General features: G+C 36.1%; 1 protein-coding gene across 3 annotated transcripts in view; it reads right to left on the reverse strand.

Moving 5' to 3' along the window:
• The window catches only part of LOC145662247 (glutamate receptor 1-like), a 1,126,308-nt gene that overhangs the window by 305,066 nt on the left and 794,899 nt on the right, over positions 1 to 26,343 (reverse strand). For all 3 annotated transcript variants that reach the window (XM_081727625.1, XM_081727624.1, XM_081727626.1), the window contains exon 17: positions 6,616 to 6,753. In XM_081727625.1, coding sequence (XP_081583751.1) covers positions 6,616 to 6,753 — 138 coding nt within the window. The remainder of the gene's footprint in view (positions 1 to 6,615; positions 6,754 to 26,343) is intronic.

Consider the following 26,343-nt stretch of genomic DNA (forward strand, 5'->3'; position numbering starts at 1 on the left):
ATTTAGTTCAAACACCTTATTTTTAACAACGAGTTTGCACAGCAAACGATTTATTTTGCAAGTTCGCAATTTTTAAAATATTTTCGAAACAAGTTTCTCTTTATGAGATTTCATAGAAATCGATCCGTAAAATAAGTTGCTCCGACTAATTTATTAGGAGAATATCTTTTATTCTCTCACATATTGTTCGACAAATAAAATAATCACCGTCTCCTTTAGCCTAACCGGCATAACCGTGGGGACTCAAAAATTTCTAAGTAATCCTGTGACTGGGACCCGCCAGTTATACTACAAATAGGACTACATAATTTTCTTGTAATACAATACTGTTTAAATCTAGAGGAACCCATAACTAAGGGGGAAGGGCCCCCGTTACTTGTAAAAATATACTACAAATAGTCGTACGTAATTCTCTTTTGCTATAATACTGGTAAATTTAGGCAATCTATCTGACAGGCAAAAACCACTTAGTTGGAGGGATATAGTACAAATAGGACTACATAATTTCATTTTTGCTATAATACTGTTTAAATCTATGTTGGGCTATCTGAAAGGCAAAAGCCCCTCGTTGAGGGACATGGGCTCTATCTGGGAGGCAAAAGCCACTTAATTGGAGGGACATCATTTCAATTCGCTTCATTATAATACAATACTGCTAAAATCTAGAGGAACCCATAACTATGGGGGAAGGGCCCCCGTTACTTGTAAAAATATACTACAAATAGACGTACATAATTCTCTTTTTGCTATAAGATAATACTGCTAAAATCTAGGATCGCCTATAACTAATGGGCCCCGTCAGTTATAGCTACGTAATTTTCCTTTTGCTTTGCGGATATACAACAGGTTTTCAAGTCAAAAGACAGTGTTCAATAACCAATGTATTTAGGGGTTTCCGTAAATTTTCTTTCTTGACATTAAAGCTATTGTTTGCGCTATGTGGCTACCACCCACGCAAAATAACTAACATTCAGTAATATTTACTATTAAAACACGATAATGTTGGGGGAAAAGCGCTCCCCCCAAGACTAAAACATTTCTTTCTGCACATACTAGTCTTAGTTCAAACATTTGCGTTCCTAAAAAGATTATCAGTTGTGTTACCAAAGCGTAGTAGTATGCCATCTATTGGCAAATGAGCTTACTTAAACAGTTCAAGTCCCATCTGTACAACGTGCATATATATATATATATTAGGTATAACTGATTTAAAGTGCTCGGTATAACAGTTAAAAAAAATCGTAACAAATGAATCAAACATATTATAATTAAGCATCCTATAATTAAGCAAATAAAACTCTACAAGTAAATGGTCCGTCTTTTATTTGTAGGTTCACATTTTTAATATGTTCTGAGCTTGCTTAGCATACAATCCAATAAATAAGTTGAATTTGCTACGCAAATGAACCAATAAAATAAAATAACACGAACGAATAAAATAATCGCACTACAAGTGTTCTGAGCTTGCTTCGCATACAATCCAATAAATAAGTTGAATTTGCTACGCGAAAGAATGAATGAAATAAAATAACACGAACGAATAAAATAATCACAAATAAATTTGTTCAGCGTATAACATACGATCCGTAAATAATAATAATAATAATAATAATAATAATAATAATAATAATAATAATAACTTTAGTAATCGAAAATCGCAATTACATTTCAAGCGTTTTCAGTATATCGCAAAGCTTATCCTCTTGCATGATTACAAAAATGGTCGTAGGTTTATTTCCCGGATAATGTTTCTCAGAAGCAAATCGTGTAGTTTTTCAATAATTATTCAAAAACTCATTATTATAATCAAGTGAATAATACATGGCATTTAAAAAAGTTCTCACCTTAAAAAATCAGAGTTCGTTCTGTTAAATCAGTCACAAAAAAAGTTCAACACACAAAAAAATCAACACACACACACTATGAAACGGTGTAAAAACAATAATAACAAACTTTATTTCAATACTATATATATATAAGGATTTCATTATGTCCCTCCCCCAAGCATCATGTTTTCATCGGGTTTTCAGCCCGATTTCATTAATTATAAATAAATAAATAAGGTCATCATATCCGCTAACATCGTTTATTCAGTGTTACGGTAAGACATCTAAAAATTTCTTATTTTCAAGTTCGTCAACCGCTGGAGAAATCTCATTCAGGCAGGGTATCGATCGATCAACATTCAGGACAAGCTATGTACGGTTTTCATCTAATTAAGGAAAATGCTTACATGTTCATCAGATATTAGATATTCTGCCAAAATCAGATATTGCCACAAAAATACATTTACGTGTTTGTCCAAAAATCTTCTAAAGGGGGAAGAAACATGAAATTTCTATCTGTCTTCTTCATCACTGCAGATAGGTATCGCAGTGACAATCATCGTTAATGGAAAAATATTTCAGTATGTCATCAGTCAAAGTTCCAACAAACAAGGGAGAAAGTGTCTAAGGTTATTCCAGTACAAGCGGAAATAAAATTAGAAAATGCATTGACACTCTATACATGCGTGTCACAAGCCATAGTTCTAACGGATGCCTGGAGAAATCGTGTAAGGCAACGACCCGGAAATAATGGCATTTTACAAAAATAAAACTCTGATCATTCTAAGACAGCCTTCTCTCAGAGACGGAAGAACAATTCACTCGCTCCGTATTTCAAACTTGGCTGTAAACACGAAGTTAACTATAAGGAATAAAAATAATGAATATTAACAAAATAAATAAAGCATTCAATCATACACACATATCGTATTTCCCATATGTTTTTTTTTTCTCGCCAATTTACATGTGAGAATTGCAATAATTCTCAGTACAATACAGCATTCACCATTGGTGTTTGGGGGAGTCCCGGGTTCAGTCCCCGTACAATACAGCATTCATCTCTGGTGCTAAGGGTACCAGGCTCATTTTCAGTACAATACAGCATTCACCACTATTGCTAAGGGTCCCATATTCAATCCCCGTACAATGCAACATTCATCTCTTGTGCTAAGGGTACCAGGTTTATTCACAGTACAATACAGCATTCACCACTGTTACTAAGGGTCCCATATTCAATCCCCGTACAATGCAACGTTCATTTCTGGTGCTAAGGGTACCAGGTTTATTCACAGTACAATACAGCATTCACCACTGTTACTAAGGGTCCCATATTCAATCCCCGTACAATGCAACGTTCATTTCTGGTGCTAAGGGTACCAGGTTTATTCACAGTACAATACAGCATTCACCACTGTTACTAAGGGTCCCATATTCAATCCCCGTACAATGCAACGTTCATCTCTGGTGTTAAGGGTCCCATATTCAATCCCCGTACAATACAACGTTCACCTCTGTTGCTAAAGGTCCCATGTTCAATCTCCGTACAATACAGCATTCATCTCTTGTGCTAAGGGTACCAGGCTCATTTTCAGTACAATACATTGTTCACCAATAGTGTTAAGGGTCCCGGGTTCGATCCCAGTGCGTATCACACATTATAAGTGTTCTAAGCTTCTTATTTTTAACAAATAAAATAATTTCCTACCACTTTATGAAATTTCATAGAAATCGAACCGTTAAATATATTATTCTCTCTCCACATATTGTTCGTGTAATCTTTTATTCTCTCAGAATGACGTATCAACAGATTTAATTCAAATTTCCATTATTATTATTTTTAAAAATACCCAGTATAAAGTCTCTACAGACACGTATACACACTCGAAAAAGAGTACATGACCTTTCCATGTCAGCACAACTAAAAACAGAAATATAACAACTTTCCAAATCCATGTCATCAACCCCTAATGACATACACGACACCCTCTGACAACATCCATTAAAGAACCATGTTAGAACATCATTATTACGTAAAGTACCGCTAACATTCCAGCTTTCGGGTGTAGAAGTTCGTCAGATTCTACTCACGTGCACCACCCTTCTGTATTGTAAATATACATTATCTAAAATGAGAAGCTAACATTAAAAATAGCAACGTTTTCCGAAACTTTCTGATATGATGTTTCTGTTTGCGGCTTAAAAGAAAGCAGGGCTTTCTAAAAACAATAGTTTTAAGTCGATTTTCTGAAGGTTAAAGGAAAAGGATTCACCAACCAAAACATTATAACGTTTGTCAAGTAGCGAAGAAAACAGAAGGCAGGAGTAGAAAACATTTTTTCCTGAATACGACTTGCGACTTTCTTTAAAATACTCCCCTCCCCTCCGTTGTATATATCAGCGTTGTCAAGTGATCAGGGGTAAAGAATATTGTCACATGTCACTTTGAAGAGTTTCAGTGTGATTCGTTGATTTTAGTAGTTATTGGTGCACCCCCTCATAAAATCCTGGATCCGACTCTGAATAATATATATATATATATATATATATATATATATATATATATATATATATATATATATATATATATATATATATATATATATATATATAAACTCACATAGACGAAGAAAGCGATCTGTATGAGGATTGGCCACTTCTAGTCAACTACTCCCGGTGCAAGATGTCTAATACAGTTTCCGGGGGAGGTATTTCCAGTGATTGCACACATGCAACATGTATATCAATTAACTCGTCTTGATAAAAGAAAAAGATTAGTTACAAAAATAGTCACTTCCGTTCAATCTCGTCCGGTAAATGCTACCTAATATAGTTTTCGTTAGTGGGGTATCTCCAACCATTGCACACATGCAGCATATACATCAATCAACTTGTCTTGACAAATGAAAGCTACCTGTACAGGAATTAGTCACTTGCAGTATACGGTATTTCCAAGAATGAAGTGTTTCCACCAATTGCACATATGCAACATATATATATCCACAAAGCATCATTCGTAATTCACAAGAATAATCGTACTAACACTACATAAAGAACATTGTTTAAGAACATACAACGTGAAGAATGTTTTTTTTTTTATTTATTTATTATTACCCTGAAGTACTACATATACAAGGTCTGTATGATAAGTAATGAGACTCGCCGCGCCGCGGCGCGCGTGTCGCTGGAGCGGGTTTGTCGGTGATGGAGGATGTAGGGGGGGGTCCGAGCAAAGCAACGCACCGCGCGTCAGTTGGCTCCGAGCCTTAGTGGAGCGCGGACAAGCCTTGGACAAAGCCCTTGTGAACATTCTTGTCACGGCGGAAAATCAACAAACATGGAGGGTTCCATCGAACAGCGTTATGCGATCAAATTTTGCGCTCGCCTGGGGAAAACGGCTACTCAGACGCTTTCTCTCATCACGGAGGCCTACAAAGAGGAAGCCCTATCCAAAGCCCAGGTGTTTCGTTGGCACAGTGCGTTCCGGAACGGCCGGGAAAGCGTTGAGGATCTGGAGAGGGCTGGACGCCCGACAACAGTGACTACGGACGAAACTGTGGCAAAAGTGAGGGATCTCCTGAACTCAGACCGTCGATTATCGTTGAGATTGATTGCTGATGAACTCGATATGAACCACACAACAGTGCACAAGATTGTGACGGAACAATTGGGAATGAGAAAAATCTGTGCGAAACTGGTGCCGCGAGTGTTGACTGACGAACAAAAGCAACGACGTGTTGATTGTTGTCAGGAACTGTTGAACCTCATGAACAGTGACCCTAACTTTGAAGATGACGTCATAACAGGTGACGAGTCGTGGGTGTTCCAGTACGACCCTGAAACGAAACGTCAAAGCGCGGAGTGGCACACTCCTGCGTCCCCGCGCCCCAAGAAGGCCAGAATGTCGAAGTCAAAGGTGAAAACAATGTTGATTGTTTTTTTTGACAATGTGGGGGTGGTCCACAAGGAGTTTGTACCCCAAGGACAAGCCGTCAACGCCGCCTTCTACAAACAAGTCCTTGAGAGACTGCACAGGAGCGTCAAGCGGAAAAGACCGGCGATCGCTAGCCGGTGGAAGTTGCATCACGACAATGCCCCTGCCCACACCGCCTTCTTAGTGACCTCCTTTTTGACCCGGATTGGGGTGGAAGTCCTTCCACAACCACCCTACAGCCCAGATGTGAGCCCGGCCGACTTCTTCCTCTTCCCGAAGCTGAAGCCACGCTTGAAAGGAACCCGTTTTGCAGACGTCACAGCCATCCAAGCAGCCGTGACCACATTTCTAAAGGACATGCCGGCTGCTGACTTCCAGGGGGCGTTTGCAGCGTGGAAACATCGATTGCAGAAGTGCATCGACGCAAGAGGAGAGTACTTCGAAAGCTTTTAAGTCCCTGTACAGATCAGATCAATAAAACAATGTTTCCAGACCTGGTCTCATTACTTATCATACAAACCCTGTATGAGGGAAGACGTTTCTAAGCTATGCGAAGTTACTAGAGCTGTGCTTGTGAATTATTTTACATATTTTAAATGCAATTGTGAGATAAATTTAAAATTTTGTTTCATAAAATCAAATGTCATGAATTAGAAATCACTTGTAGCAATTAATAATTGTTCCTATTATTGTTGGAGATACCCTCGGCTGAGGAACTTTCAAATTAACACACGACCTACTATTTGCAACCTCCATTAACATACTTTTTTTTTTTTTTTTACATTTTCAAACGTATATTACAAGAAAAAAACACGTGTTTCCAAACTTTAAAATGTGAATAAACAGCTGCCCACTTACCTTTGCCCTGGTGGCTTCTACTTGTGATTTGTAGCAGAATTCGAGTAGCGCCACTCCCATGGCCAGAATCAGTCCTCCAATCAAAATATAGAAGATTCCAGCCACGTTGCTTAACGAAAGTTCATTTCTAGATGTATCCTAAATAAACAGAAAGAAGAGATATTATTAGTAAAAACTTATTATTTATATCTTCTGTCAAAAAATTGTATGAGAAAATAAAATAGCTTTCAATATCCACACAGAATATATTTAATTACAGCAGACTACCAAGTATCCATCCGGCCTAATGTGTTTGAAGGACAGGCCGGATAACGAAAAAGGCGGTTAGGTCGGAGCTCACTGAAGTACACTTAAACAATTAAACATACCCCAAGAACACTTTACGAATATAATACTGTACAGTTCAATCAGGAACAATAGCAAGTGTACTCTATTGAGATCGATTACACACTGATGAAACACAATGTTCGTAGGTTACTTTAAGAAAATTCCCCTCGACTGACACAAAATTTTTCCTCTTCTTGTCTAATTTTTCTAGTTTGTTGAGTGTCCAATGTCTATGACAGTTGTTATGTAATAAGGTTAATTTAGTTAGAAGACAGTTCAAGATAACAGACAAACAAGAGGAATACAGACGGTGCAGAAATCACATCAACAGAAAAGTAAAGAAGGCTAGAGGAAACTGGATAAACAATTTATGCAAAGAAACTGAGGAAAATATAGTCAAAGGCAATACAGGAACGGCATATAGGAAGGTTAGAAAATAGTTCGGTGAGAAAACGAAACGCACAGACATTATCATAGACAAGGACGTAACAACGCTAATAGAAGAGGAGTAGATAACAAAAAGATGGAAGGAAGACATTGAAGAACTCTACAAAGGAGACAGAGAGAACGAAGAAGAGATAGAGAAGGAAGAAGACATTGATGAAAATGAATTAGGACCATCAATTTTACAGTGCGAATTTGACAATGCTTTGGGGAAAATGTAACATGGTAAAGCCCTAGGAATAGATCAAATACCAACGGAAGTGATTAAGAATCTCGGAATAGCAACAAAGAAACTACTTAATCTTATTAATGAAATGTACATCTCGGGAAAAATACCAAGAGACTTTGAGAAAAGCATATTGATTCCTATGCCGACAAGAAAAGGCGCACGAAAATGCACAGCATGTTAAGTTTGCTTTCCCACGCATCTAAAATACTGTGCAGAATTATCGAACAACGAATAGAAGGGAAGATCGAGGAACGGTTATCGGGGGAAAGGTTTTTATTCAGGAGGAAAAGGGGGAACAAGTTTAGATTCAATAGAAAAAGGGGAACAAGGGAAGCAATACTGAGTCTACAGTTGATCATGGAACAGCAGATCAGAATAAACAAACCAATTATGATAGCATTTTAGATATAGAGAAAGCTTTTGACAACGTAGATTGGAATATCATGTTCAGAGCGTTGAAGAAGCTAAGTGTAGATTACAGAGACAGAAGAATAATATACCAACTTTATAGGAACCAGACAGCTGTTATAGGAAAAGATCAGAAAGAAGCAAGAATAAGTAAAGGAGTGAGGCAAGGATGTGGACTTTCACCTCTCTTGTTCAACGTCTATATAGAAAAGACTATGAAAGAATTCTTTGAGGAAAACGAGAAAGGCGTAAAAATAAATGGTCAGGTTTTCAGCTCAATAAGGTTTGCTGATAACATCGCATTGATAGCAGAGAACGATGAGGACATGCAGGGAGCACTTTGTACGACCATTGGAAAAAAGCATGCAAAATTATAATAAATAAGAAGAAAACGAAAGTGATAAAGTGCACAAGAGCAGGATAGGAAGGGGCAAACGTATGGCTAGATGGAGAGAAAATCGCAGACGTAAAGAGATTCCCCTATTTAGGAAGTCTAATATCCTCGGACAAAAGAAGCGAAAAAGACGTTAAGTTCCAGAATAGCACAGGCTAAACAAGTATTCAATAGGAAAAGAGGACTGCTAACGTCAAGAAATGTGTCGCTGGACGTTAGAAAAGTATTTATTAAGACTCTGGTGTGAACCGTGGCGCTGTACGGATCAGCGATGTGGACATTGAGAAAAGCTGAAATATCGAATCTGAAAGCATTTGAAATGTGGTGTTGGTGCAGAATGCTGCGCATTTCATGGACCGAAAGGAAAAGGAATGAAGACGTACTAAAGGAAGCTAATGAAGGACGACAGATCATGAAGATAATAGGAAAAAGAAGAAACAGCATGCTTGGCCATCTTATTCGAAAATCCGATTGGATCACTGTGCTGATAGAGGGAAAGGCAGAAGGAAAACCAGGAATAGGAAGACCAAGGATATAATATCTAGACGCAGTTACGAAGAAGAGGCCTTATCAAAGTATAAAACAGCTCTTCCAAGCGAGAGAAAAGTTTTAAAATTTCCATGTTGCCCACCAATCTATGGTTGAGGTGAACAAAAAGACCAACCACATTTGTTTTATTCATTTGCTTTTTGTTTCTAACTAACTAACTAACTCCATGGCCTATGGAACCCGGAGGTTCAATGCCGCGTTCACAAAAGCTCTCCACTGACTTCTATGCTTAGCTAACTGCATCCAGTTTCTACTTTGTATTCCAATCTCTGTGAGATCCATCTTAATATTGTCCTCCCATCTTCGCCTAGGTCTTCCTAATGGTCGTTTTCCGATTGGTCTTCCAGTCAAGACTTTGAAAGCGTTTCTACTTTCTTCCATTCTAGCTACCTGACCCGCCCATCTAAGCCTCCTAGACTTGACGACCCTAACAATGTTGGGTATACCATATAAATTATGTAGTTCTTTTTTGTTTCTATTTTTTCGTTTCCTTTTCATTCACTTTTATTTTACAAAAATATAACCAGCCAATAAAATGAAATAAAATGACATTTTTCCGTTTAACGTCGCACAATTATGTCTTTAGGCTAAGGGAGATGATGATTAAAGCAAGTGAATGATGATGGAAGAATGAGAAAATGGGAGGAAACGGGAGTACGTCGAGAAAAATACACGGACACGATGTTGTCTACCACAAGCTTACGTGGCTCGGAGTCGAACCAGGGAAACCATGTACTAGAAGTAAGTGCTCTACCACTGAGCCACCGTGCATTCCATACAGTCAACAATGGGGGAAAATTGTGCTACTTTCAGCACACACAAACTATTGTTATTGTATTGGTTCATTTCTGAAGAACAAAGAAAAATTTAAGCATTAATATTAGTCAATCACTCGGCTAGAGAATTTCCCTGGATTTTTCACGTTTTATCGAAAAAAATCCCTTCTTCCCTTTTTGCTAAATTTGCCTATGAAATTTCTCTAAATTAGGGAAATTTCCCTTAAGCTAGACCACTGACGGAACAATGAACAAGGAGCAGAACGCTGCTCTTTTCCAGTCACAACTTGTATTTTGCACACGACACGTAGGAAGATCGTAGGCAATGCCTTGGAAATGTTGCCTTAACTTCCTCATTTAATTACGATAAACGAAAATTAGCCTGGATAGTACGGAGGCCGATAGTCGCGAGCCAAATACTTGGGAATCTACTGTATTTAATTTTCAATGTGTAATATTTTTTTTTTTAATTAAGAGTTTAAAAGTAGATTCGTAGACACTGCAATTAGAAAGCAGTGTACGAATATTTTAAGTCGAGATTATCGGATTGGTTTTGTGATCCAGCTAACTTGTAGGCAAGATAGTGTGGTGAGAGAAAGGTCAAACTTGCACTATGGTCTGAACATGCGCTAATGATGTGGTTCGGAGTCCACGTTATTAGTAGTTCCCATTCTTCTGGCGATAAACTCAACGAGTATCTCAAATTAGCAAAATTTCAAGGAAAGAATGATGTTGCGTTTCAATTCAGCATCAATTTAGAAGCAAAAATGGACGTTTATCACAATTTTACCATGTATTATAAAGGCAAATTTACTCCAAATCTTACTAAGCAATATAACTACAGACAATTCTACTCCCATTTCCCTTCTGTTGATATAGTGGTCACATTATCCATGCCTCAAACATACACAACCATTAAAAGATTTTGTGAGCAGGAAAAATTTGTTACCATTTGTTATTTTCTATTACGTAATAACTTCTCGCTACTTTGTATCTTCGGTAAGTGGATTCGAAAACCTAGAAAATCAGCTAAAATTTTTAATTTAATGTCCCACCCCCTTACATTTTTTAGGGTTAATAGGACGAGTGACCAATGAAAATGAATGACTATGAAAGTAATATAGAACACGAAAGGGAAAGGGAAAATTCAGAGGAAACTCGCTTACAAGATGTTATTCATCACTAACTTACTGGATTGCGATGAAACCGGAAGTGAATGCTCTATCACTAAACCGTCGTGCCCATTTATTGAAACAGAAGTTATCAGAACAGCAGGTGAATTGTTTGCTCTTGTTAATATAAATATACTAGTAGATTGCCCGTTCTTTGCACGGGGATAATACGTTTCATTTTGGACATAAAGAGCAATGCAAGCTGGATTCGGATATAAACGGCATCGGAAGTGTCACTGTTCATTTCAGAGAAACTGAAAACTGTGGATTCGATACTAATATCGGTCATTTTGAATCATTTTAAAATATCCCCTAAGATACACCGTCAAAGTGAAATGATAAAAAACATCTCAAGCAGAAACCTCATCTATGTTGAAAATTTGATGGAGATCGGTCAAGTCACTTTCAATTTTATATATTAGATTCATGACGAATCATATAGTCTAATATTGTGATCTACCCTTGAAAAAACATCCTTCATACTTTGACTGATATACTGCAGAGGTACCCTCATAACTCTCTCGTTGACAGAAGATCAAGTTAAGAGATATTGAAGTGAACTTTTACGCTTCTTCTTCTTATTTTTAAAAATATCCGGATAACAAAAGAAAAAAATCCATATTCAGATAACATAAAGAGTTAGAAACGTTAATTTTTAAGGAATTTTGTTTACCAAAAGCTTTTTATATGCTTTTTCTGTCTATTCGGATGTTCGGACCTGGAGACAAAATATCAACAACTACTTAATGTATCAATATCAATTTCAGCCAGGATGTGAAAGGTCAATCAAGTTTTCCTTGATGGAGATGATTCATCAACGGAAACTGTAGAAATAAACCATTTCCGGTTTTAACAGTGTAGTTTTGATTAGTGTAGAGTAAAAACAGTAATATATAGCCAGAAGCGGTTTCCTGTAATCGATCAAGCGTCCCAGAATATATTTAATCTTGATCCTTAAATCCCTAGAATCCAGGAAGTGACTGAAATCATCGTCAACTTGTGGTTTCAATATTGGTCTAGTTACAGCAAAAATGATAAGAGCTATCACGAAGAGGATATTTTGGAATCGGTTTAGCGTTTCAAGAATAGGTACCACTTTCTATTTTAAGTTTCTATTCAAACCAAAAGTTTCACAAATCAGCGGCTTCCAATTTTAATGTTGATCACTTAAGGATAACAATGATCCTAATTAGCGAGAGAGGGTTTTCTAAGCCAATGAAATGAAATCTTTTAAGTTTGGCGTCTCATAATTATGCGCCTTAGGCTCATGCAGACGGCTCATTACAGCAAGGAAATGATGATGGAATAATTGGTGCAATGAAAATGTGGAAGGAAACGGGAGTGCCTAGAGAAAACCCACGGACACGATGTCGTACACCACAAGCTTACTTTAGCTGGGAATCGATAAATCAATTAAATGTTACAGGAATATATTCCATTTACAGCCTAATCTATCTACTACAATAGAAAGTGAAATAAATCTACTAATGTTTACGGGTTCAATATTATTTAAAAAAAAACTCACATGGTTAGTAAATGTTAAATGTAATAAAAATAGTCTCACATAGCAACACACGGAGAAATGCGGAGAAGTGTTGACGGGCAGACGGTTAGGGCACTTCCAATGTTTACTGAGACAAACGAAACTCCTTCACATCGTATACACTGTAACAAACGAAACTCCTTCACATCGTATACACTGTGACAAACGAAACTCCTTTATATCGTATACACTGTGACAAACGAAACTCCTTCACATAGTATACACTGTGACAAACGAAACTCCTTTATATCGTATACACTGTGACAAACGAAACTCCTTCACATCGTATACACTGTGACAACAGAAACTCCTTTATATCGTATACACTGTGACAAACGAAACTCCTTCACATCGTATACACTGTGACAACAGAAACTCCTTTATATCGTATACACTGTGACAAACGAAACTTCGTCACATCGTATACACTTTGATACTGCTACTTATCATCGTAAATGTTCGTAGTTTAACGCTGTTATATTTTCAAATTTCAAAGAAACAAAAACAACAAGATAAATTTTGAATTTGTATGACAACAATAGTTTGTGTAAAGGAAAGCAAATGTTCCATTTTTTTTAAATCGAATTTTATGATATAAACTGACATCCCTCGTATATTTAAGTTTTTGTTAGATGTAAACATGAAGCATCCCACCCTCCTGGTCACGTCACTTCTTCCATAAATATATGTTCTCATGTGTTAGCTTCATATATCAAACTTCGAAGCTTTCAGAATTAAACATCAATAGCCTATTTGTATTCTGCCTTCATGTTACGCCATTTTCTCCTCTCTTCTTTTCATTTTGTTTATGCTTTCACTCCTTCCTTTTCTTCTTTAAACCTTCTTTCGAAAGGAGAACCATTCTTTTTGGAGGATATATATATTTTCAGGGTCAAACGGGGAAAGCAAGTGAGAGGTGTCAGCTAAGCCTTGAGTGATTACCGCTCACTCACTCATTTTAACTACATCATATTTATAATTCAGCAACGGAACAAGTAAAAATCACTCCCGGGAAACTGGGAGGGTTTGGTACGACGGCAAAATAGGAACAGGAACTCACAGTGTTGTCAACTCTTCAAGCGAAATCTAATGCTTTTTTAAAGCTCTTGAGTGAACAAACACGACGATGAAAAAATTTGTAATTCGTATGATATTTACTAGTGACAACTGGGGACACTCGCTTGTTTGTTTGTAGAAGTTTAGCGTCTGTTTGCAGTACTCAGGCTATATAAGACGTTACTTATAGATTAAGGTAGACTTAAAGCACCGAAAGTCAGAAAAATGCCTATATTTTACATTTAGAAGAGAATTTGAATTCAAAGCAAAGAGAAAGTAATATGTTTTTGATTGATTAAGAAATTATCTTTTTAGACAAATTATTTGCTTTACACCATAGGAGCTTTGTTAATTGAATTACCTTTCTTAGAAGACTCAAAAATTCCGGTAAAATTACTTGACGTAAGAAATGAGTGAAAACAATTTAACTTAGATATTAGAAAATGAGTTTGTCTTTGAAATGCGAATAATGCCAGCAAAGTTAAATTTTATTTCTGAGGATTCCAGGATAGCTTGCTGGGGGCAAAACGGCACACGCGAGTGTCGCGTTGAACAGGGCTGAAATGGACTTTTCAAATAAAAAATTAAATGGATAGGCCTACATATTAATTTATGAAGTTCTAGATTTGCTCAGGGGTTCAGCCATGGAGTGCAAATGAGGGCCCAAGCCTTCCTAGCGATATCCTTCCCCCACGTTTATTGTATGTTTACTAATCTTCTTTAACACTTACAGTAAATGAAGAATGATTATAATAGAAAATTATAGGGGAAAATATATTTTTTCAAATAATGTAAAACCATGTTAACACATTAAAATGAATTATGATTCACTAGGCTGCTTAACTGGATGCACACTGTTGCTTTATTATTACGATACTGTTACATTGAAGTATCTAAGTTAAATTTTATATTTTTTTATGTGGGTCGCGATGGCATAATGGTAGAATGTTCACCTCTTGTGCTTGAGAACCTTGAACCTCGATCCCAGCTCCCGTCAAGTGAGCTTTGTCGTGGACAAACACCGTGAACGTAGGTATTCTCTGGGTTCTTCACCGTCTCCTTTAGCCTAACCAGCATAGTCGTGGGAAGTAAAATTTAGAGATTTCATTTGTTATAAATATATATGCAATGCATGATGCATGTATGTAATTATGTATGAGTTAATAACGCTTTTGTGTCTTGAAAGAAAAATTTTGGTTTTCTTTTAGTATGTAGAAAGCTGATCTTCTCTGATAAAGTGACGCCTTCCCTGCTAGAATAATTTCCTGGCCACACTGCTGGATTTACTGCAGCTTTGAAAATGTTTTAAAATTGACATAAGTTAAACTTAGAAACCAGATTTGAAGCAAAAACAGACTAGGTATTGCCCGACCTAGCCTTTTAAAACTATATTGCCCGGCTTTTGCCTCGGAGAACATTGGAGAATGATCCAGCCTCGATCATTTACTGGTTGCTTTCTCCCATGGTCATCAAACAATCGTTTTGAGGTCATTTTGGTAGTAGTTTGTGTGAGTTAGAAACGATTATTTATTTTATTACTAGTTACCAATACTATTATGTGAACTGAACCAGTAACACATTATGTCTCATATATATATATATATATATATATATATATATATATATATATATATATATATATATACAGGGTGAAAATGAAAGAAGTACACAAACTCCGGGAGGCAATTCGTAACATCAACACTGCCGCAAATCCCGGGGGAGTTGAGGAATACATGTCCCCTCCAATCTAAGAGCTGAGGAACTGTCCCCCCAATAATACGATTTGAAATGTGCTTTTTGGGGATTAATATGATGATTTGTGTCTGATTGCCACAAAGGAAAGTGAGATGAAATTGATGTCCTTCCAGAATAAGCCTCAAATCTACCTGCCTCCCAATGTTGAAATCAACTCTGCTCCACTAATTCTCCACAGCATTTCTTTCAACTTCATAAATACTTTGAACATCACACACACACACACACACACACACACACACACACATATATATATATATATATATATATATATATATATATATATATATATATATATAGCGTTTTATTTCTAAAGTAAAGGTGCCGGTACGCTGGACATCAAGTTCATACTTGCTAAAAAGTTGCATAATTTTCTGGATATTATTATTATTATTATTATTATTATTATTATTATTATTATTATTATTATTATTATTATTATTATTATATTATTATTAACGATAATGCTTATAATGTTTAGCACCATATCTTTGAAGTCTTGGAATTAAAGTTCTTACGTACATATCTATAAAGATGCTTTAAAAATGTCTAATTCTTATATCTTAATTTTATAATACGTATAATAAACGTAATCATAATCAATATTTCTTAGTAATTTGTTTCTTGCTGTTTCTCGTTTTGTATACAGGCAAAAGTAAGCTGCTTTGTTTTCAAAAGACATCAAGAGTTTCACTACTACTGAAGTTTAATAACAAAACAGATAACAGTACATTGTTCACATAATGTTCTTCAGAATATTAATCATGCTACCAAAATATTCTACAAAAATCTACTAAATTTATTGATATACTTTCCGAAAAAAATCTAGCAGATGTTTGCACTTAATCCTCTTATAATAATGAATAAAAATAATTAATTGGATACATTAAAGTAGGAACTGAGCAAAGGTTTCTCTGCGGAGAAACTACAGAAATGGAGTTCCATCACAATTTTTGTACTGGGTTTCAATGTAGCCGAAATTCAGCGACAGACACATTTATTTGGATTATTTCGTTGTGGTCGGTCAGTCTTTTCAGAAAAATAAATCTAGTTAGTTCAGAGCCTTTATGGTTTATATTACTGTGCAGAAAAAGAATGGAAAAAAGGGACGCTCGAGGACTTGCCAGCGAGAGACAGAAGGGCCCAAATATTCATAGGTCCTGAATACAATTAACTGACTTGAAGAAGGAACAAAGATCCGCAACTCTTTCTCTAGAAAGAAAAAATGGAAAAGGAAAACGATAGGAAAAGCTATGGTTTTCAATAAAACTATATACTTAGCACTTGCTATTTTCGAACTTTCTCGTCAATCTCTTATTAAGACAGAAGAGAAATTATTCCGTTCTCATCGAAAAGTTGCCATGCTGAACATCAAAATAAGATAAAAAGTCCTCGTGCAGGTTGTTAAATTCCGCGTCGTTGAAGAGTGGCAGAGGTGCCAACTTGGAATCGGAAATCAAATCCTAGCAATTGGAAAGGAATAGAAAGTTGTGCACATCAACGCACCATGAAAAAGGACTTTTTGTCTTCTTTTGATGTGAGGAATCATCTCTCGAAGTATGTACTCATCTTTCTGATATATTCCAATTGTTAGCATTCGAGTTTCGATTCCAAGTTGGCAACCCTGTCACTCTTACAGAAGCCGAATTCGACAATATGGAAGAGAACTTTTTGTCTTTTTTGGATGACACGAATCACCTCCCGAAGTATGTGCACATCTATCTGTTCCTTGCAATTGTAGATTTTCGATTCCAAGTTGGCAACCCTGTCACTCTTACACGACGTAAAAGTAGACACTATGCAAAAGGACATTTTTTTTTTTTTGTCTTCTTTTGATATCACGAATCACCTTCCGTATATATATAGCGTAACGTGGTGTGTATGGAAGATGCCACGAGGAAAAGAAAGAAAATATTGTGACAACAGAAGAAATATTAACTATTCAAGAACAGAAATAAAAATGTGTCTGGTTTTCTACAAATTTTCACCCCTTCTCCCCGATTTTGAACAACTTCATAGAGAGAATTTCTCACAGTGCTGCATAGGAGTAAGTTTTGGACACAAAACTACTCCAAAGAAATTGCTTTATTGGATTTTCATAATGATAAATTACTTTCGTTTTCAACCAACATGGTAACTGAAAAAAAAAACATTACTATTATTCTGTGGTGAAATATAAAAATGCTCTGTTATTTTATTGAAAATGTTTGCCGTAGAATGTGAAATAGCCTTACAATTTGTATTTATTGTAAAAGTGTGTTGATCGTCCTTGAAACTCTCATGTGGCTGCATTTCGCTTTGGCTTCTCAACTACAAAACAAATGGATTTAAAAGGTTATTGTTCAAGAATGTATCACAGTACAATGAATAAAAATAATCTTTAAATAATAAATTAAACTAGCTATGATAAGGAGAATAAAGACTATAATTACAAACTTAATTTATGACTAAATCTATGGCGGTAATTGAAGCAGTCAGTAATAATCGTTCTGAAGACTTTGTAAACATAACAATATTCTAGTTTTTTATATAGGGTCTCTCCTCAAATAAGTGAGGTTTTAGTCTGATCAATATTTCTTGAGGTCTACTAGCATTAGTAGTTAGTAGCATTGCAAATAACCGCGATTGAAATGGTTATTTGCAAACTCTTATGTGTAAAACAAGATCTTTTTTGCAAATACTGGTGACATGGAAATTTTTCTTGAAGGTAACTAAAGATATACCACATTGACTTGACACCTAGCGTTCCGTTCTAAGCGCTGCTATCGGCTGAAGGAATTCCACTCCCATTCGTCATCCGCTCTCTTGTTTAGCAACAGCTCAACCCTTATTCGCTCAACGCGTGGGTGTGAGGTTTACTTCGCATTTTTGCCACGGATCAAGACATTTTGGCAGCACTATAGAAATAATTTGATGAGAGGGAACTTTGCTTTTCTCGGCTTATAGATTCTGTGTGCTTATTTTTGAGACAGAGAAGACTAGGTAGCCCTTTTCCTTGAGAACCATTCTGATGTCTTGAATGGTGATATCGACGGGAAGGTTTCAAATAACAGCTTTTTTTCCTGATTTCGATGGCATACTGAAGTTTGTTCTTGGAGTAGATACTTTGCACTGAGTTGTGTGTCTGAAGCCAGCACTTGGTTTTGGAGTAACCTTTCATGGAAAGAAAGGTAGGCATTTTGTTGTGTTGAATGGCAAAGTTGTTTGAGTTCATATCTCTTGTTTGGAGACCAGTCATAAATGTAGATCCAAGTATTGGTGACAGTTGAGGGAGGGGGGCCACACTTAGTATTAAGGGGGCACTGCTGGAACTATTCTATTTATTATTATATTATTAACGTATTATTTTGGTCTCCTCCGGGGGAGCACTCTCAGAGTTAAGGGGGAGCAGTGACCCCTCCCCAATACCGGTACATGTCTGAAAGAAACACTGGTTGAGGTGCTTTTCATACTGAGAATTTCCTCGTCAACTGCAAGAGCATTCCTTGAAGCGGAAGTTTCCTCCATATTATCAATGATCATTGTAAAGGCCACATAAGAATTTGCGTACTTGACTGTGACCGAAGGAGCCGTCTTGGTTTCTTCGCTGGTTGCAAAGGAGCACCCAGCCCAGTCCGTAAGAACTGCGAGTGTCTTGGTGTCCTCTAGGTTTAGCGAACGTTCAAATTTAATGATTGGCGGCGTGTCTCCTCGCAGTGCTATGGAAATGACATCATGTTTTTCAGCCAGCAGCACAAACTGCACCAAGGTTCGTATATTTTTTGCTTGGAAGCTTGAGCATAAGCAATCCTAAGTGCTTCTGGTGTAAGAACTTGGTCCATCTTTGGAAAAGTAGTTTGATGCACAAATCCGGGGATCGGATGTTTACGTTAAAGTAATGCTGGATAGTTCTTATTTGTTTCAGACATTTTAACATGAGCGATAGTAAATCGTGTTCGTGCACAATGTCATCTTTCGGAGACACTAATCACGGCAACTCCCGACTGACAAATGGCTCTGTTTCCGAGATGCTCGTTCCCAGTCGTCTGGCCTCTATCGGTCTCTGATATATTCCCATTCTACAGAAAAGCATCACACTGACTGATCGAGTGAGATCGCTGTTGATAGTCTGGCGAGCTGTTCTGCTGTGCCCCGTGCCTCTTACGTCAGCTCAACGACTTCGTTTACAAAGAAGTGGGCGGTCATAATGTTTTGGATCGTGAATGTATATTCTTATTGTTGTCCATGATTCGACTATCAGCGTTAGTCTTTGCCTGAATACCTGCTAATGTAGTATTTTAATTCATCGATGGTAGGGCTTAAAATATGTCTGGATGTGGTTATGTTGTTAGTATACGCAGCTATAATGAGGGATTTGGGTTCGATTACAGGTGGGAGTGCATGTAGTTTGTATCGTATGTTAAGTTGTAGAAGATCCATATCTCACATAATCTCGCTGCTGAGAAAGTACATAAGGCTGCAATTCAAGCAAACATGGTATTTGAAATTGCATCTGTACATGTATTTGAAAAATATCAGATATGTTGTAATCTTTCTATTTTGAACACTTAAGTTAATTGATACACAATAGTTTAACGTTCAGAGTATGTAGTAGTTGTACGAATAATACCAAATCAAGAGTGACATGGCCAACAAAGACTGAAACTGACAAATAGCCGATCAAGATATACAATACATTTTCCAGATACCCTTAAAATGGCTGCAGTTTTATTATTCATATAACTTACATTTCCTCTGATTTGAAGAGAAGCTTAACTTTTCAATTGAGCTTATTACTAACTACACAAGTTCAGAAATTGGCATTATTTATGTACTGACATAAGATTCTCATGCCGTATTCTGTACGATTATCAAGACTAGTAGCAAATTGGAAGATTTAAAACACACAGAATGTAATAGTAATGATGGTTGAACAACCATAAGTTGTAATTCATGTGTCACATCAAACTGATAGGATGAATAAGAGATGCCACTGGATATATGTATTTTTATAAATATACAATATTTGACATAATTTGAATTCAAGTTGTCTTAAAATCCTCATATATGCCTTCTTAGACCCTTGTCTGCATTTAACATACATCTGAATATCTCTCCCCCAAGGTTGCAGAGAAATCGGTGCTCTTGGTTACTGGCTATAATGGCAGGGTATCTCTTGTCCACATTTTTTGACACCACTTTGTTTAAATTTGAGCCGCTAGATGACAAGGATGCATTTTTTGCCACAGGGAAAGCTTTCTTGAACACACGAATATGTTGTTGAAAATGGAACCTTTTAAGATATTTTAATGAATGAAGTTACAAGTTACTACTTATTGTCTTGCTTGTAAAAGGCAAGCAGGAAAGGATTTTGAGAAGCAGCAATTTAACGTGCTTTAATGTTGTATTGTTTATGAGTTACAAAATCGAGATTTTGCAAAAACGCTAATGTAGTCTTATTGTTAAGCTTTTAAATGTATCTAGAGTACTGAAGGCCGAAATTTTAGCGTAGTTATAAAAGACATTGTTACGTGTTTCTGTGTTTCTACTTATCCAGAATATATTAACAGAGTTGTTAGAAAGTGTATGTCTTGTTAGTTTGTGAAATAAACAGATTACATTTTTACTACAACAGATGGTTGCTAAGATTCCGGCTTGCGATTTCTAATAATTATGTACTTCAACATGTTACAGGATAGTTAGTTTCACAAATAGCAATTTGGCAGCTGTAATTTAGTATATAAGTGAAAAACTATTCAGACAGATTGCAGCCTTAATCAGTAAGTACACTTAGGGTTATTAGGATTATAACAGAATCGAGCAATCTGAAATGTTGATCTGACTCTGGAAATTCTTCAAAAGGACTCTGGTTCTGATAATTCTAAAAAGCTATATTCAATTTTTGAAATATTTTGCATAAATTACTTCTGTGTTATTTATTATTAATACCTGTAGAATAAATTGTAATACAATGTCATATTTATGTCTATTCCTAAAAGTGTTAACGAAAAATGATTCCAAATGTTAGAATAATTACTGTAAGTATAACAAGTTCTATATGTTTTAGGAAGAGAAAGCTGTACACGCTGAGAGAGAGAGAGACAGAGAGAGAAGCTGGTTTTTGGTCTAGAAAATTCGAAGGAACGAAATTCAGTAGGATTCTGTATCACACACAAGATTTTTTGCACCAGGGTATGTAGGGGAAGGCGTTGTACCTTTGAAACAATGTACCTTTGAACACCTGTGCTTTTCTCGAATTCAGAGTTATCTAGGTGTAGTGATTAAAATTCATTTGAAAGATTACATGAAAAAATCACTACAAACGCGTTTGGCTGTTGTTTACTGAGTGTTGTGTCGAGTAATGTTCCTTTTAATTTTTTCACCCCCAAAACGAAGATTTTTTGTAGTTACCTTTTGAGTTTTGTGCTCTTCGGTTTTCGTAACTCGTGATATTTATTTATCCAAACTTGAGGTAGAATCATTGGTGAATACAGTAATATTTTTAGTTTTAACTTCTCTTCAATATTTAAGCTAGTGGAGAACTTTTTTTCGTAATGATGACCCTCTTGTACCTATGAACATTAATGGGTCGTATACCTTTGAACGATAAATAATACAGTTTAAAGCTACACAATGTAAGTAGTTAAAACAATTGTTATACTTTATATAGGTTAGGTTAGGATATAAAGTTATTAATTATAATTTTAAGTAGTTTCTATATATTCGCTTATTATATAACATAATGTTAAGAGTTGTATATGCTCAACTTTATTTTTCACAAGTTTTTGTTAGAACGTCTCTTCAATTTATAATTTAATTAATAAAATTTTAATTCTGGGGAGATTTTTATAGCTAAACCTTTTATTGCAATTTATAACTGTTAATATTTGTGTCTTCCTTTTATATTATTGCCGCAGAAACATTGTAATTATCACTGTTCAAAGGTACAAGAGAGTCTGTTCAATGGTACACGACCATAATGTACCTGTGAACAAAACGGACTTGTTCTTATTTTATCTTATAAAAGCTATTGTAATTACGTAACACGTTCATAAATCATCATATCTGATAGCAAAGAGACGACACTTCAAATGTACGACAAGTTCGTCCGGAAAGAGTTAGAGAGGTTCCCAATCAAGAGTGTTTCCCACGAAATGAAACATTTCTCTTCTTGCCTCAAAAAATAACATGAGAAATGCATTTCCAAATTCGAGACGAGACGGGAAAATTGACAATTCTCGTCCAATTTTAGGAACGAGACCAACAAATTTTCAAGTCTCTTGGGTAACACTGGTTCATCCTTGTCTTGGATCTTAAACACTGTTTTTGTGTTACATAATTCATAATATAAAAACTATAAATTGATAAAGAGATTCTGCGAACATAATGAAAAGGATTAACGGAAAAGGGTCAACGTTTAAAGGTACGGAAGCCAATACATAATATATTCCAATAATAAACATGGTTTGGAAGTTATTATATCACACCCTTCATAGATCTCTTGTGACGGGGGGAAAATTCTGATAACTTCCAGACGAAATTACGAAGAAAATAAGAGCTTAAATTTACATAAGGAGGCGTTAAAAGCTTTCCATAAATCGAGACGAGACGACAAAGAATTATTCGAAAATCAGGACGAGGGTTCTACAAAGTCTAATGAGACGAGACAAGAAAACTTTATTTCTCATCTCTTGGGAACAATATCGGGAACTAATATTTTGAACAAAGAAAACATATTTTACAAGCAACTAAACGAGAAAAACAAAGCAAAAATATATTTTAAACAAAGCAAATACAAAGCAAACAAAGAAAGCACATAGTAAACAAAGCGAAAACATATTTTGAACAAAGAAAACAAAACAAACGCAAACACAAAGCACGAAAGGCTTTTTATTTTGTGTTGGCGCTACAAGTACGCCAACTTTATATTTAAAGCATTGAATCTATTGATCACTCCATCAGCGGATGCCCAAAATCGTCTTGTTATTATCCATCGATAATCCAGAAGTGTCACATAATAATTCTGCAAGATTCTCGTTCCCGGAACATATCTTGCAACTAACATGACCTGGATGGCCAAAGGAAAGTATCTTTGCTGTGTAAATATACTCATTCTTTTAATTTTTAATTTTATCTCGTAAAAATTTATAAATAGTCCCTAATTAAATGCGCTGTATAAGTACAGCATATTGTTGTAACAAATGTTTATCATTGCATATTTTTATTTCTCGACAGGTGGTGCTAAACTCCGGAAATCCTCTTTGAGTACTCCACTGGACTATATGAAATGAAATTAAATCTTTAAGTTTTACGTCCCGTGGTTCTGCCGGCTAGGCTAAAGGAGACGGTGTTCATGAGAAATGAATGAAATGTTGGAATGAAGAAAGTGGGAAATGACGGGACAATCGCGAAAAAAATCCCACATACGATGTTTGTCCACCACAAAGTCTTCTGGGCGCAAGCTGGGACCACACGCTCCAGAGGTGAATGCTTTACCATTGGACTAAACTTTAATATTCATTTTGCATCCATATGTAATGTAATAGTATAATTAAAACTTGCTTCTTAAAAACCTTTATTTACAATAAATTGCTTTTCGTAAGCATTTTGAATGCAGCATTACGGGTCAGAGTAGAACAAAGAGTACTTGAAGAGATCTATCATTTCAAGTATCATGGAAGTGTTTTGACGAAAAACGCGTACTGCACCAGAGAGATCAGGTCGAGAATTGCCATAACCAGAGAAGCATCCAACAAGAAAAGATCTCTCTTAACTAGCAAGCCTTAATATTGAACTAAAAAAGAATATATAGAGTATTGGACTTTATGGTTCAGGTTAGAGAAGAAATATTTAGAAAGCATCTAAATGTGGTGTTGGAGTAAGATAGAGAAGATAAAATGCATAGAAAGAGTAATAAACGAAGATGTTTTAAAACGGATAGGAGAGAAGAGGACGCTTCTAGCCATCATCCTCCGTACAAAGGCCAATTGGCCACATCTTGCGAAGAAATTGTCTTCTTCATACCACCATAGAAGGAAAAATGGAAGGGAAGCGAGGAATAGGAAACAATATTGGGAGTTAAAAGAGGAAGCTGAAGATCGAAAAACTTGGAAGAAACATTTCCAGACTCAAACTAAAAATTAAGAAGAAGAAGAAGATGAAGAAAACTCTCAGTAGTCCCAGGACCTACCAGAAGGCAGAATAATGATAATAATAATTATCTCTCATGAATAACTCATTAATAATAATGATAATAATAATATGCATTTTGAGTGCGTAGGGAAGAAGAAGAGAAAACCAATGCATGGATTGAGCTGGTAGATTAGTGAACCCGTAAAAAGCCATAAAAGTCAGAGAAAAAATGTTAAGAAACTTCTAATGAAGGTAAACATGCAAAAAATTAATAACTTTTCCCCTGCTACTACCACCACAAACTTACTTTCTAAAGAGCCAAAAAGATAAAACATATAATCTGACAAATCTTAATTTTGTATAAAGGTTTTTTCTTTCTTTTTTCCCCCCAATGTCTTTTTTATCACAAGATTATCAAAGGTTCTAAACACAGAGTGAAACACCACATATGTTGTACTTAGTTTGTCGAAAACTTTGAAAACATGCTAAAACACCATTAACGTTGATTGGTACGCTTATGCCTTAATGCATTACATATTTATTAGCAAGAACCCAGGCAAACTCAATGGACAAATAAATAACGTTACCTATGTTATTGTGTGACTACATACCACGCGCATGACCTTTGAGGTCATGTATGTGTATTCCAGAGTTACAGCGAGAGAATTTGGGATGTGGATATATGTAGAATACCCGACAAAGACCTCTTAGGTACAAAGGCTAGTGATTTCGTAATGAGGAAGACACGAAATTAATTAAACTATACAGGGTTAATTTAACTTCTGAAACTTGAATCTAAAGTAGAAACACGGCGAAGGAGATTGGAAGAGAGAGAGAGAGAGAGAACAAGAAAGAAAGATAGAAAAAGAGAGGGGGAATCTATGTCGTTTTCTAGAAACAGAACAGTGTCTTCTTCGTTTTATCATTGTAGAGACTTGACATTCCCCAAGAGACAAAACCTAGAATATCCTACAAAATATAGAGTATGATGGAGATGTTTCTGTGTCTTTTCCTTTTTTTTCTCTGCCTGTCACTCTCACTTCTGCAAGATTTAGTGATAGGTCCATTCTTATAATAAGAAGTATCCCACATTCATGAGTTACTACGAGGGACAGTCAGAAATTATTCTCCCTCTCGCGTAACTCTCCTAAGATAATCGTAAAATGGCGGCTTCTGATTGGTACTTTAAATGACGGGATATGATTGGTATCCATGTTTGACTCAGTTGGAAAACTGTGTCTCTGTTAAGGTTCGTGTTTTCTTCATATCCCACTATTTCAACAACCAATCAAAGAATCAAATCACACACTCATAAAGTAAATATTCGACGCACTCTATTGCCCCATCATAATTGCCTGAAGATGAGGACAATGTCAGTCCTCGAAACGTTTAAAGATACAATAGCATTTACTTGGCTGCTAACCGAGAAGACCTGTTTGCAATACGTCACCAGGAAAGCTTCAATGGATATTTCATCAAGAGACTTTCAACTCAAAATGGGGATTGTATTGTTTTACATAGAAGTGTGTAAGAGTGGATAAAGAAGTTTAAAAATGGTCGAACAAGTATGACGCAAGTAGCAGGAGCAGGACATCTGTCAATCGCCATCAGTTACTCTACCTCTACCACAATCAAGGAAACGAAGTTTTCGGCCAAAATCCAAGAGACATACGTGTAATGCAAACATCTACCTAGGTATGATCATCAACAAGAAAGAAATGCAAAACTTCCGCAAAAATAATTCTGTGTTGTTTGACTCAAAGGAGGAAATACTGGAAAACTTCTTGGAAAAGGAGCGTACTACCAGATACAGTGATTGGTTCGACAACAATCTGAAGCCACCATGCGTCCTGGTCTATTGTCGAAGACATTGTTTCAGTTGCATGATCGCTCTCCTCTGTTCTTCCTTGCTGAATACTGCAGTGTGACCAGTTATGTTCTTTGCGATAGACGAAAAATTGTAG

This window comes from Thermobia domestica, chromosome 10, assembly GCF_964235325.1.
Source record: "Thermobia domestica chromosome 10, izTheDome1.hap1.1, whole genome shotgun sequence".
Classification (NCBI taxonomy): Eukaryota; Metazoa; Arthropoda; class Insecta; order Zygentoma; family Lepismatidae; genus Thermobia; species Thermobia domestica.